The following is a 12,437-nucleotide window of genomic DNA, read 5'->3' on the forward strand; positions in this document are numbered from 1 at the left end:
AAATAAATAAATAAATAAAAAACACACGCAGGTGACTACACATTATGCTGGATAATCTGGCATCCAGGTGTATATAGAGAACAAGACAGTAATCTAGTAAAACAAAAACAAAAAAATTCTAAAGAAACTGTCTAAACAAATGCAAAAATGTCAACAACAAAAAAAAACTCCCTTACAAATTAGGAAAATGGCAAAGGGAAAAAAAGAGTATGGATTACATGCTGAAAAAGTAATTATTATAGATTGAATATATATATATTTGCACATGCAGGTGACTACACATTATGCTGGATAATCTGGCCACCTGGTGGATACAGAGAACAAGACACAATCTAGTAAAAAATATAATTTATTATTTAATTGAATTAAAATCTGTTCAAAACAAACAAAAAAAGAGGGAAAATTACAAAAGGGAAAAAAAGAAAATTTATGGGTCACATTTTGAAAAATGTATTAATAAATATTTATTAATTTATTTATTTAAATAAATAAAACCAATATTTTCACATGCAGGTGACTACACATTACGCTGGATAATCTATAGAGAGGACATTCTAAACACGTTTAATGCATTTGTAAAATTGAAAATAAGTGTGTGCTGACCCTGTGTTGAATCTTGAATCTAAAAAATAACAAAGTTGACAATGCAGTGCCTCCTGTTATTCAGTAGAGGGAGACATTGCAGTATTTTTCACAGTGTGACGTCATGAATGGACTTTCTGTGTCCACTAACGTATGCATGGAGTTGTTTTTTGCCACACTGACACACTGTGAATACTGTCTATTGTTGCACTGTAGTTAGTGCAGTGATGTGTACTAACCAGCACTCCTTTGCATCAACTGTGTCAGAGGCTGATTTGAACATAGAGAGAAAAATAAAAACCTCACACCCATCACACGACAAACAATTATCTAGTTCTAGTATAATGACACAGCCACAAAGGAGCATCATTAAAGGCTGAGCTATAATAAAGGCGGCAACCATTCGTTATATAGAAGGGGCCTAGTATTTTCATTCATATGTCCAGACTGAAACAGAAAATGAATATGAAAAGAATGTTTGAAAAGGTTAACACAGTTCACCAGACACTGGGAAACTAAACAAGGTCACATTATCAAAACAAACAAAATATGACGCAAGTTTATTCCAGGACTTAGAAAAACAAGAGCAGCTCCACGACTAGATTTAGCAGTTGTATTTGCAATGGTTATTATTTTAACCCTTTAAGGTACGCACCAAGAAAAAAGTAAAAATCATTTCTTTGCATGTTTTATTCACTTATGATAACAATAACGACAATCAGTATCTATGTTTTTTGTTTTTTTTTAATTAGACCCTACAATATTTCAGATACAGTCCTCCACCAAACGGTTGAGACGTCTGTTCATAATAAAAAGTACAACATTCAGAGAAGTCACATTAAGTGCAATTTCTCAATCAATAAATTAAAGTTATCATTTTAACAACACTAACCCTTAGTAAACATGAGCTAGCTTCTCTAGCTTTAGCATAACATGACGAGTCAACTGTTTTGTAGAGCATGTTTTGAAAAAATTTATTTGAACCTTATTTTTATTGAATTAAGTTACATAATTATGTACAACAACTCTTCTGAAAAGATATTATGTCAACAAAATAGTCTTGCCTTTGAAAGTCCTGCCGATACGCGTCATGTGCGTTTGAAGAAATGCTGTAAACAGGGTATCTGCAGGTTTCAACGAGTCAAATTTAAGACTTTTTAAAGACCATAATGAATACAATTTAAGACCCATTTCACATCCATATTGGCAAAAAAGCACAAAAGACATGAAGGAAAATTGGAGCCGCAAATCGTTGAACTTGCACTTACCCATCTTCTGCAAGCAATTCGGCTTAGCTGTGGGCTTTCGTTACGTTTTCTCCGCTGCTATGCTAAGCTGTAACACGCCGCGGCGCGCGCACAGGCACGCTAGCTAGTGGTGCTTGATAAATTCTCACCGGGAAGCACAGGTGGCCTACTTTAGTTCCGTGTTGTAGTTACGTTATCGCATCCTCAAAACTAGAAACATTTCAAAGTGAGACTGAAGTTTCTGCATGTTTTATATAAAAGTAACTTTAAAGGTGCATTATGTAATAAATCAAAAACAACTGGCCATAAAATCCTCCTAATATGTCACAGAGACTCAGGTATAATGTTCATATAACAAACTGAACGCACCAACAACAACAGTACAGACAAAGTATTTGCATCAAAAAATATATTTTGCAGACTGCAAATCATGTTTATGTTTTGAAATCATGTTCTGGCATGTGGCGCCACCTACCGCCGTCTACCAATCATTGCAGACAGCAGCGTCTCAGCTGCCGAGCAACCACGGGTTGCCAGTTACGTCAGAAAACGAAACCTAAAATGCCTCGGTATTTTGAATTTGAATGTAGTAACCGTTTTTGGCCACATTCTTACATATGGCACCTTTAATAGATTTTCGAGACCTTTCAAATGATTGTATTTAAGACTTTTTATGAGGTTTTAGGAGAATTTTAAGGCATTTTAAGGCCTTAAATTCAAATGATTGGATTTAAGACCCCGCGGATACCGAGTGTAAAGGCATACTGCTCACAGACGCAATGGTAGACATGGCTCATTCAGGTTGTGTTCAGCTTGATGCATTTTTCATTGAGATACAGCGACTTAAAGTGTGGTCGAACCAAATAGTTGAGTCGTACCTTAAAGGGTTAAAGAAAGCCTCAACACGGTGAGTTTGAAAGACATGGGTGTTTATTTATTTGGCATGAAGGGTCTAACATAAATGTTCCCAAGATGAATGACGGGCAACGTATAGGATACAGATGTGTTGGATGTCTCTCTGCCTGTTTCACAGCATTAAATCACTGAAGATAAACACGGCTCAGGTTCAGAACAATGTAATATAATAATAATAATAATAATAATCACAGTTAAAGTAATAGATGAAGGTAAGACGATCATACCGATGGGAGCAGTTACAGCAACTGGTTTTATTTATTAATTTCATCTACAAACCCGGGAACATTTTGCCTTCATCACACAGTCAAGCCAAACTGCTTTGATCGAGTGTTACAGTAAGATTATTTACTTCACTTTATTTTTCTTTTGCACACACACACAGATCTGACATTTGGCATTTTCAACGTGCTTTGTTCAGACCCAGGTGACATTGGTGCTCACATAGCATTTGCATCCTTCTCTAGTTAATCACTTCTAAAGGCCGACATAAGAATCTAATCTGGGGCCATATTTGTCAAATGAGCGTCGTTCTACCTCAGCAGTAATCTTGTAGCCGAAGAGCAGAACAAAGGAGCTACAGTCGGTCACTGTACAATCTCAAACTTGAGTTTTACATAACAAAAGCGTTTTGGAAACGTTATCCAAACGTTATTTTTAACCACATTTTTTTGGTGCAGTAAAGTTCTCCCCAAGGTCCCGTCTCAGAAAGGAAGCAGAACAAACTCTTGAGTTTATTTCCCCCCGAAACGACAAAACTCCAAGTTTTCAGCAGATTTGACCCAGTGCAATTTCAATTTCATTAAGCCCATGCACCACCACTAGAACCGGGCAGCCCCAATACTTCCGATATAACATCATGAAAACGAACGGCCAGTCTGAACGCATGTTAAAAACTAAAAAGGGGACACATTTGCAACTGCAAAGAAGAGGAAAAAGAGGCGTTTTAATGTACTGTATCGTCATCTGTAATAATATTACAAATGAAAAGTGATGGAATGGTATTGAACCTAACATTTATTTCATTTAGTTACAATCCAGTGGGTTAAAAAACAGACATGAAAGCAGCTGAAGATGAAATAAAAGAAAATTGTTCATTTTAATCGTATTTTGATGCAGTGCAGTATAAACGGCTTTATAGGACCTGAATGCATGCATTTTTAAAATTTATTTGTAGGATATAAATAAGAGCAAATAAAAATGTGAATCATTTTAGTCTTATTTGTGGTGGCAAAACAATCCAAAATATGGTTGAAAATGAAAATGAATGTTTTTAAAATCAAAATCATCTCCTGATATATGCGTTTTTTTTTTTTTTATCTGCTTGGAGACGAGATGTTAAAACGCTAAAATGTGAGTGATGTGAATGAATGAGGGAATGAAACAGTGCTGTGAAAGAGGGAGGAGAGAGAAATGTAATGTTTACAGAAGAAGAAAAACCGTCTCCCAACCAGATTCAGTCAAGCTAAAGTTGTCATGCTTTTTGAAATGGGCTGGAGTTCCTTGTTTGCACTAAATATACTCTCTTACCCTTCTATATTGTGCCTCTGTGTGATTTGCTGTATTCTAACCTTGTAGCCTATTAACATGACTCAATTCAGGTGGTTTTCAGGAGCTGTACATGAGAACGGGACGCTTTCACGGACCATCTCGCGTCAGTCGAAGCTCTGGATAATTCACAATAAAGCCACTGCGAGAGTGTCACGGCATGTGAAAACTGCCTGGACCCAAATCTCCAGAATTCCCGTGTGAAAACGGCTACTTTACAAACAGGGATTGACTCTGGATTGAGTTCACGCTCCAAAAAAGGGGCGCAAAAATGAACGGGATTACCTTCAAACTCGGCTAACTGACAGCATAGAATAATACATATACACATAGAGAGAGAAATTTATATATTAGCTTAGTATATATAATATACAAACAGTATACATAGTCTCTGTGACGGATGTGGTGGACAGGATGATGAGAAAGGCAAAGAACGTTTGGACCGTCAAGTCTCTGTAGGGTTTCCAGTGTGTGTGTGTGTGTGTGTTATACTCTGACAAAACAGTGACCAGTGAGCAGGTCTGACCCTGACAGCTTTGTTACGGCTGGACAAACACTAGTATAACTATAGTGTAGAGTATATATGAGAAAGTATAATGACGTGAACGACTAAAAGAAATCCTGTGAATGTTGTTGCGATGCAACAAAACCCTGTGTTGGTGGAGGAGGGCGCACAACGACGACGGCTGTGAACCCCCCCGGGGAAAACCTTGAGTGACACACACACGTGTGTTGAAGTAATATTCGAGGATGTGAACGGTCAAGCACAGATTGAACCTGCGGTCCTGTGTTCTACACAGAGCTGTGGACGTAAGCCGTACGTGACGGAGAATGCTGAGCTGAGCTGAGTTGAGCGTGCATACGTCTTGGTGTGCACGGGGGAAGACTGATGAGAAATGGAAAGTGCACTCCTGAAAAGAGAGAAATCAGGACTTTAGATCAACAAGGTGGAAAAAACGGAGAAAAAGATACAGCTTGTGTGCATAGCCTGTGTATAAAGATGGACGTATTGAAAAATGAAGTCCAAGGGCCAATTCCAATTCCTATTTTAACCCTCAAGCTCAATTCTTAATCTTAACTGGCTCTTAAAAACCAAGTGTTGAGGGTTATTTTGTCACTTAGAAATGGGACACCCCTTAAATGCAGATACGTCTTCAGACTGTAGGGGGCAGAATAATGCGAAAGCTTCAACTCCAAAAAAGAAGAAGAAGAAGAACACATTTACGTCAGGATTATTTATTACGATCCGTTTGTCAGTCAAGTTATTAGGTTGTCAGTTAGTTATAAGATGATACTCATACAAATACCACAACCACGGACATATTCAGCTGACAGTTACCACACACCACGACTTATTGAAAAGTAAACCATGGCAAACCATCGCTTGTCCGCACCGGCCGGCTATTGACAAAAGATCGGGAAATAAAAATAAATGTTACGCAACAATGACGTCAGTAATCCATAATATGGGCCTAAACTAAGATAATACAATGGTTTTCATCATTTTTATATCTCTATTAACACAAGAAAAGACTTAATTTGTAGCGTACTCGCTTCGCTGCTTTCGGCGCCATCTTTGTTATGTCAAAACACCCAATGCATTCTGGGTAGCCCTTGCTCCCAAGGGTGGTCTCGGAAAATCGAGGGCGATACAGCCCTTAAACTTGCCCCTCAACTTAATTTTTCTGAGAATCGGGACAGCACTTGCACTAGCGGGATCGCGCATTTTTGAGATTGAGGGTTAAGCAAAGAATTGGAATTTACCCCAAGAAGTCATCATTTTAGAAATAGTAAGCGGTGATAGAAAATAAAAAGTATTTATGATTCCAAAACTCAGGACCTTGAAGAAGCATTTGTATTTTTTCTCCCTCGTTGTGTTCGCGTGGTATGTTATAGCATGTCGTATTGTGTGAAGGTGTAAAAACCTGCGGCCATGAACTGAGCGCATCATTTAAAAACCAGGAAGTGTATCGTCATTAGCAACATATGCGTTCACGGAAGCGGATCACAGCGGCTCTGTTGTTGTTGCAAATTAGACTGTGGCAGCAGGCACAACAAGCTCCTGCTGCGGGGAGGACGTGGACGTACGTGTACATTTACGGCTAAAAAAAGTCGGGTTTAAAAGCGGGCTCGGGCTCGTAATTACAGTTAATGTGTCGGGCCGGGTTGGGCTCGGACACAACGTGCACGGTCCCGGGTCGGGTCGGGCTTGAATTTTTTGGGCCCGATCTGAGCTCTACCGCAGGGAGTCGGCTACCCGATACCTACAGTAGACAAAGAGGTGTGAAAACACCGCCTGGAAAGGAAGACTCTTTGTCTATTGGAGGAATGCGAAAGGGGAGTTGCTCAGGTATAAGTGTGGAGGGCTCACAAAGCTCTATCTCCAGGTCTTTCTCCAGCTAGTATCACTGCTGTGAAGACAACTTGTTGGCCGTCAGGAGTTCTCTCTTTCATTCTTCACCAGCGGCAGAGAATTTCCACAACAGGCCACATTCTTACATATGGCGCCTTTAAAAATAAACACTTTCCTGAGGAATTTATGGTCTCAATCTCAAGTTTCAGGTCTAAATTTAGTAATTGACGTTAACATTCAGAGGAAAACTTCGGAAAGGCTTCGCAGCTTTTTAATCTTCAGCCTATGATCCTCCTATTACTAGAATGGCCACCCACCGTGTTGTTGTGTCACATTGTTCTGCTGTACTGTATACCGGTCTTGGAGGCGATGTTGGACCACGGCAGCAGGGATCGGAGCAGCGACTGCGCCTGTCGGTACAACCTCTGTGGGATGGAGCAGGGGCTCAAGCTGGCCAGGGTGGAGCCAATGTGCTGGATATAGTCAGTGAAAAGGAGCGGTTAAGGAAAACATGAAAACACCTAATTCTGATTCTGAACCTAACCCTAACCACAGTTCCTACTGCTGCATCTGACATAACACAGCTTGACCTTTATTTTTGAAGTATTCACAAGAAGCGACCATGAGCATATAAAAAGGGTTTCTATCCATCGCTGTTTATTTATAGCATTCAATAGTAGTAATTGTAGCACTTAACTGAGCTTTTTTGCCCCTGCTCTCTTGATTTAATCTCACATGTAGATGTTTAGTTGTATTTTAAGGCCTGGCAAATACAGGGCATACAATGCGATTATGCAAATATCTGCATTCCATAATGAGGAGAAACAGATGGAGACACCATTTACAGTTACTTTTTAAACAAAGAGTAAGAAAAACCACTTCAGGACGGTCTACATGAGGTCTGTCAGACAGTTTAAAGACTCAAGGACAGTCCTGTTTGTCTGTTGACAGTTGAAGCAATGTTTGCATGATTGCTTATTTCAATATTTATTTGTGTTGCATCATCAACAACACTCATTCACATGCCCATGATCGGCCGATACAGATTCTACTCTTTAGAAAAGGTGTGACAGGGAAAGTAGAAACAAACAAAGTGCTGTAACAAAAGGATATAATATAGTCCAGGGTGGATGCCCTCCATTGATGTACAGCACATATGTGAATCCGTCTTTGAGGACCCCTCGTATTGAGTAGTAGTAGGGCAGGTAGTGGTGCTGCCTGAAGTCCCTGTTCTCGTAGAAGTGGATGGCAGTGTTGTTGGTGGTGAGGACGTGCAGATAGATCGCTTTACAGTGATCCTGGGCTGTCGTCGAGATGTGCTCCTTCAAACTGTCCAGCAGTAGGGAGCCTGAATGGATGCAAAGAGACAGAAAGAGAGCGTGTGCTTCACGTTTTCTCGTCTCTTTTTTTGCGCAAATATACTGCTATGGATGACGAATGGCTGAGGGCCAGAACAAACAGGATGCACACAAGGAGAGAGGGAACAAAGTTTCTTAGCAGCTAGGAAATCAAACTGCGTGTGTTTTATGGTTATGGAGAAGCTTCCGCTTCATGTTATTAATTATTCATTCAGGAGAAATCAATACAGAGTTCATTGAATGTCACAAACACTTTAAAAGGGAGGGAAATTATTACTATTATGCTCAATGTCTGCGCTCACACATAAAAAGACAGTTGTTTGACTTCTCACATAAATACCCAGGTCATATTTTCCGTTAATGATTTACACACCTCTGTTAACACACAGTGCTACTGAAAGCAAGCATTACTCATCAGGTTCTTAAGTAGTCTACAGTCATACACCGGATTTCCATCTCCATTAGATCTACCAAAACTATGAGATGATGTGATGGGAGTGGAAATGTGAAGGCATCAATATATTCAATAAAATTATGATTTTTTTTTGTTATGGTAATCATAATATATCATCTGAAAGTCATAAGTATTCAGACTTGAATGTGATATGACACCAAGAAAAACTTTTTACAAAATTTTACAAACGGCAGCAATCAAAGCATTCAGTAATGGTAATACTGATCAATAGTTCCACAATAACCTTTTTAGCACAATGTGTGACTTTGACTAATCACAGAGCAGGTCACAGAGAGAGAGAGAGAATGAGCTCCTATTGACCGCTACACTGTAACTGCTAAAGCTTTATCGATTGGGCCGTTGAACGTGTCAAATCAGCGGCACAAACTATAAGAAACTAGAAAAGCACTTGGAGAGCGCAGACCTCCGCCAAGGCAGTTCAGCCCCCCACAAATTAGCGATAAAAATAGTGATAGCTTAGAAAAATTTAATTAAAGGAACATTTAATGTTCCTGATCCCATTGTGGACATTTCCTGAAAATTTCATCCAAATCCGTGCACGACTTTTCGAGTTATGTTGCTACATACCGGAGGTCAACAATCTGGTCCCTGTCCCTTATACACAGTAGTTTATATGTGTCTGTGTGTGTGTAAGAGAGCCACAGACTGTACATAAAAAATACATTTAGTCGTGTGGTTTGAAAAGTGAAGCCCAAGACTATGGGGAAAATTAGTTTCTACTTCTCACTTGATTTAAAGCGTTAGTTAACATTTTCCTAACGGGTCAATCGTGTCAATTGTTAGGTTCAGGTTTCAGGTCTTCTTCAATACAACATGAGATAACTTTTGTAAATCATGTTCCAATTTAGAGGAAAATAGATGATAATATGAGTGGACAATACATCCAATACAGTATGTGCTTGGTTGCAGAAGACATCAGTGAATTTCTGGTCACAAAAACTGACATAGTGCCGGTCAAATCTCGTATCTTGGCCTAAAAATGGGGTGAGTTTGTTTCTAAATCATTACAACACTTGCATTTTTTACAAACTGTGTGTGGCGGGAGCTGTACCTATGCCGTGTTTCCTGAAGTCCTTGACCACTCCCAGGCTGAGGATGTAGGCTACCTGTGTGTCCACAGGGAAACTGGAGGCCAGGATGTCTCCATCCTAACGAACACAAGAGACGCACACAGACAAAAGACAATCATCCGTGAGCATTTCACTAGAAATCTGATCAGATTAGTACATTTGTGTTTCTGTACATGCTTTGAATTATCCATCAAGGACTGGTCTACTACTCTCTGGCATCATCTTTATCTAAGCAAATTAGCCACTGGGGAGGCTGATTCCAAAATGCAAATACTATTCAGTAGGGAAATTAAGTTTTGTCACCCAGCACTCCTTCAACTGAGTCAACGGCTTATATCGCCTTGAGTGGAGCAGGTTTCTGATACAGCGATAGTAAAATACATCCAACTCCAGTATTTGATAACAGTTCAGTCAGTTCAAGGGCATCGGGTTTGTCTAATTAGAAGACTAAAAACAGACTCTGCTGTGGCAGTGTTCCACATTTCCAGCTGAGTGAGAGTATGGAAATGGCACTAAACCTGACACCACCATTGCATTTTTGTGTGTGTTAGAGAGAGGACAATCCCACCTCTTTGTGCACTTTGGTCCGGCCTTTGATCTCAGCCACAATCATTCCCACGATGCCTCCTCTGAAGGTGGCAGCGAGGGAGAAGAACTTCTTGTTGGAGGTGATGTCCTGGTACCATGAGTCTGGGTACCTGGGAGTAAAAGTCAGACGGATAAGCATTCATTTATGGTCAAACACTTAGCTAGTTAGCAAAGTCATAGGATTGAAACGTAAGACACAAACTACATCAACATATAAATAATGTATATTAGAAAACAAGTTATGTAAGACATGCTCATGGTAAACGTTCTGACTTTATGTTTTCATCAAAAACGAATAGTTTATTAATTATTTTTATTTAAAATCGGCCTCCAGTTCATATATCGGCACTTTCTTTCACTTGACACACAACAGAGTACAATTCTTACTCGATTGGGAACCAATCACCACAGAGCAGCTTGACTTTCTCTATGTCATCGTGGCAGAGGAAGCGGAGTTGGACTTCACTGAGAGCTGTGGGAGGCACCACGTCACTCATTCACACCTGCATTAACCAACAGAACAGGTTTGAGTGAGCGAGTCAACACGTCTCGCATATTCGTATGCTTGATAATAATAATAATAATAAAAAGTTGAATTAAAAACCAGTCAGAATTAACATGTAATAAAAGCTGTACATCACAGAAAAGTAAGAGTGTCCAGTTAGTGAAGGCTGTCAAACGGTGAGATAAGACCAAAAACACATACTGTAGACTAAAGCAGATGTAGACTGTTAACCCTTTATGGTACGCACCAAGATTTTAATAATTTCTTTGCCTTTTTTATAATTTTATTTAGTCATGATAACAATAACGACAATTAATTATTATAATTCTTTTTAATTTAGACCCTGCAGTATTTCAGATACAGACCTCTACCAAACGGTTGAGACGTCTGTTCATAATAAACCTGGTTTGCATAATTCATTAAGTACAACATTCAGAACAAGTCACATTTAGTGTTAGTGACTTCAGCTTGATGCATTTTTCAATGAGATATAGTGACTTAAAGTGTGGTCAACCAAATGGCTGAGTAGTACCTTAAAGGGTTAAGTGGCCAAGATCTGATTTTTTTTTCCCCTTGTGTCCATGCTAGGAATGAGCTAAAATGATCTTCACTATCGGTTCAATATTTGGTCGAATTCCCTAAGACTTAAAATCTGATATGAAACCACCAAATATCACATAAATGACTCATGATGCACATATTTATAAAATGCAAATAGGAAGCAGAATGTGAGTTTGAGGGATGTTTGTCTTCTTTAAGGGAGCAGAATAGTTTGTTCTACAAGTTGGAGCATTTTGTTTTCGTCAAAATGGCTGGTAAATGCATCAACACAAATGTGTAGTTAACAGTTTGGTAGTTTAAATGAAGTATTATAGTGGTTCCCAGATCAAGCCAGTGCTTGTCAATACCTCTTTCAAAACAAAGAAAACCCTGAACTACGCCTTTAAGAATGCTAACAAGCTAGCTTGCAATTCAAAACAACCAAACTCCTTGTATACTTCGGTATATGAAGCGACAGTGGTTTCAACCATAAAAAACATGACATTATATTGACAACATTAGAGCAACATGCGTGTCAGACTGTGTTTGTCTCTGCAGTAGCTGCTCTGTTATTGTCGAACACCGAGTATCAACAGCAGCGCCTCTGTCCTCCAGCAGCTTGGAGCATAATATTTCAGTACGCAGATAAAATCACACCAAGACGCCAACAAAACAAAACACAGCCACGACACAACAACAGGCTCCAGCGGCTCAGCCACTGCCTCATAACCAGCTTTACAGCAACGTACGTTCGTTCGCGCTAGCTAACGGCTACGTTGCTAAGCTAACGCACCTTGATTCAACACTCGGAGCGGATTAAAGTGGAGGGGGAATAAAGCTCCCTGCTTCTTAGTGGATGCAGTCACTCCTCCGGATAAAGCATGATAAAACACCGGCTTGTTCCCGACTCTCAGCGCCGTTTCATTTCGGTTCTACTGTCACGTTAGTCCGAGCTGCTTCTGCTTTCATAACAGCTGGATATTTTTCTTCCTGTTCCTGGTTCGATGCTACAAACAACACAGACGCTTTTCTTCTACTCCTCAGTGGCGCGGTGTCAAACATGACTCTGGTTTAAGCGCCACCTGCTGGCCAAACGCTTCTCCTGGCGTTTGGCATCCAGGTTAAGGACGCATTACCGCCACCTGCTGGACTGGCGTGTGGAGCAGGGTTGGACAACAATGGAAACAATCAAGCTTTGCATGACAGTAATTTTAGTCTAATTTAGAATTAAAGGCCGGTCAGATTATACAGATTAC

General features: G+C 39.7%; 1 protein-coding gene across 2 annotated transcripts; it reads right to left on the reverse strand.

Moving 5' to 3' along the window:
• Nucleotides 1-4,817: 4,817 nt before the first annotated feature.
• naa60 (N-alpha-acetyltransferase 60, NatF catalytic subunit) lies at nucleotides 4,818-12,110 on the reverse strand. Of its 2 annotated transcripts, none has more exons than XM_083896148.1 (7): nucleotides 11,975-12,110; nucleotides 10,524-10,639; nucleotides 10,117-10,246; nucleotides 9,530-9,626; nucleotides 7,759-7,993; nucleotides 7,001-7,131; nucleotides 4,818-5,203 (listed from the first exon to the last, which is right to left on the reverse strand). In XM_083896148.1, the coding sequence occupies exons 2-7, from the start codon at nucleotides 10,631-10,633 to the stop codon at nucleotides 5,085-5,087; spliced, it is 822 nt and encodes a 273-aa protein (XP_083752274.1). In that variant the 5' UTR covers nucleotides 10,634-10,639; nucleotides 11,975-12,110; the 3' UTR covers nucleotides 4,818-5,084. The 2 variants fall into 2 exon arrangements, with proteins under 2 accessions (XP_083752274.1, XP_083752275.1); XM_083896149.1 differs by having other exon boundaries at nucleotides 5,072-5,203; nucleotides 6,963-7,131.
• Between the last annotated feature and the right edge of the window lie 327 nt (nucleotides 12,111-12,437).

This window comes from Microchirus variegatus, assembly GCF_963457635.1.
Source record: "Microchirus variegatus genome assembly, chromosome: 10".
Lineage (NCBI taxonomy): Eukaryota > Metazoa > Chordata > Actinopteri > Pleuronectiformes > Soleidae > Microchirus > Microchirus variegatus.

What these genes read in the sequence shown, in the direction of transcription:
- naa60 (XM_083896148.1), bottom strand. Translation starts at nt 10,633, where the DNA reads ATGAGTGACGTGGTGCCTCCCACAGCTCTCAGTGAAGTCCAACTCCGC. An exon ending in GGTGATTGGTTCCCAATCGA is followed by an intron (nt 10,247 to 10,523) that starts GTAAGAATTGTA and finishes TTTTACTCCCAG; the next exon opens with GTACCCAGACTCATGGTACC. An exon ending in GGACCAAAGTGCACAAAGAG is followed by an intron (nt 9,627 to 10,116) that starts GTGGGATTGTCC and finishes TGTGTTCGTTAG; the next exon opens with GATGGAGACATCCTGGCCTC.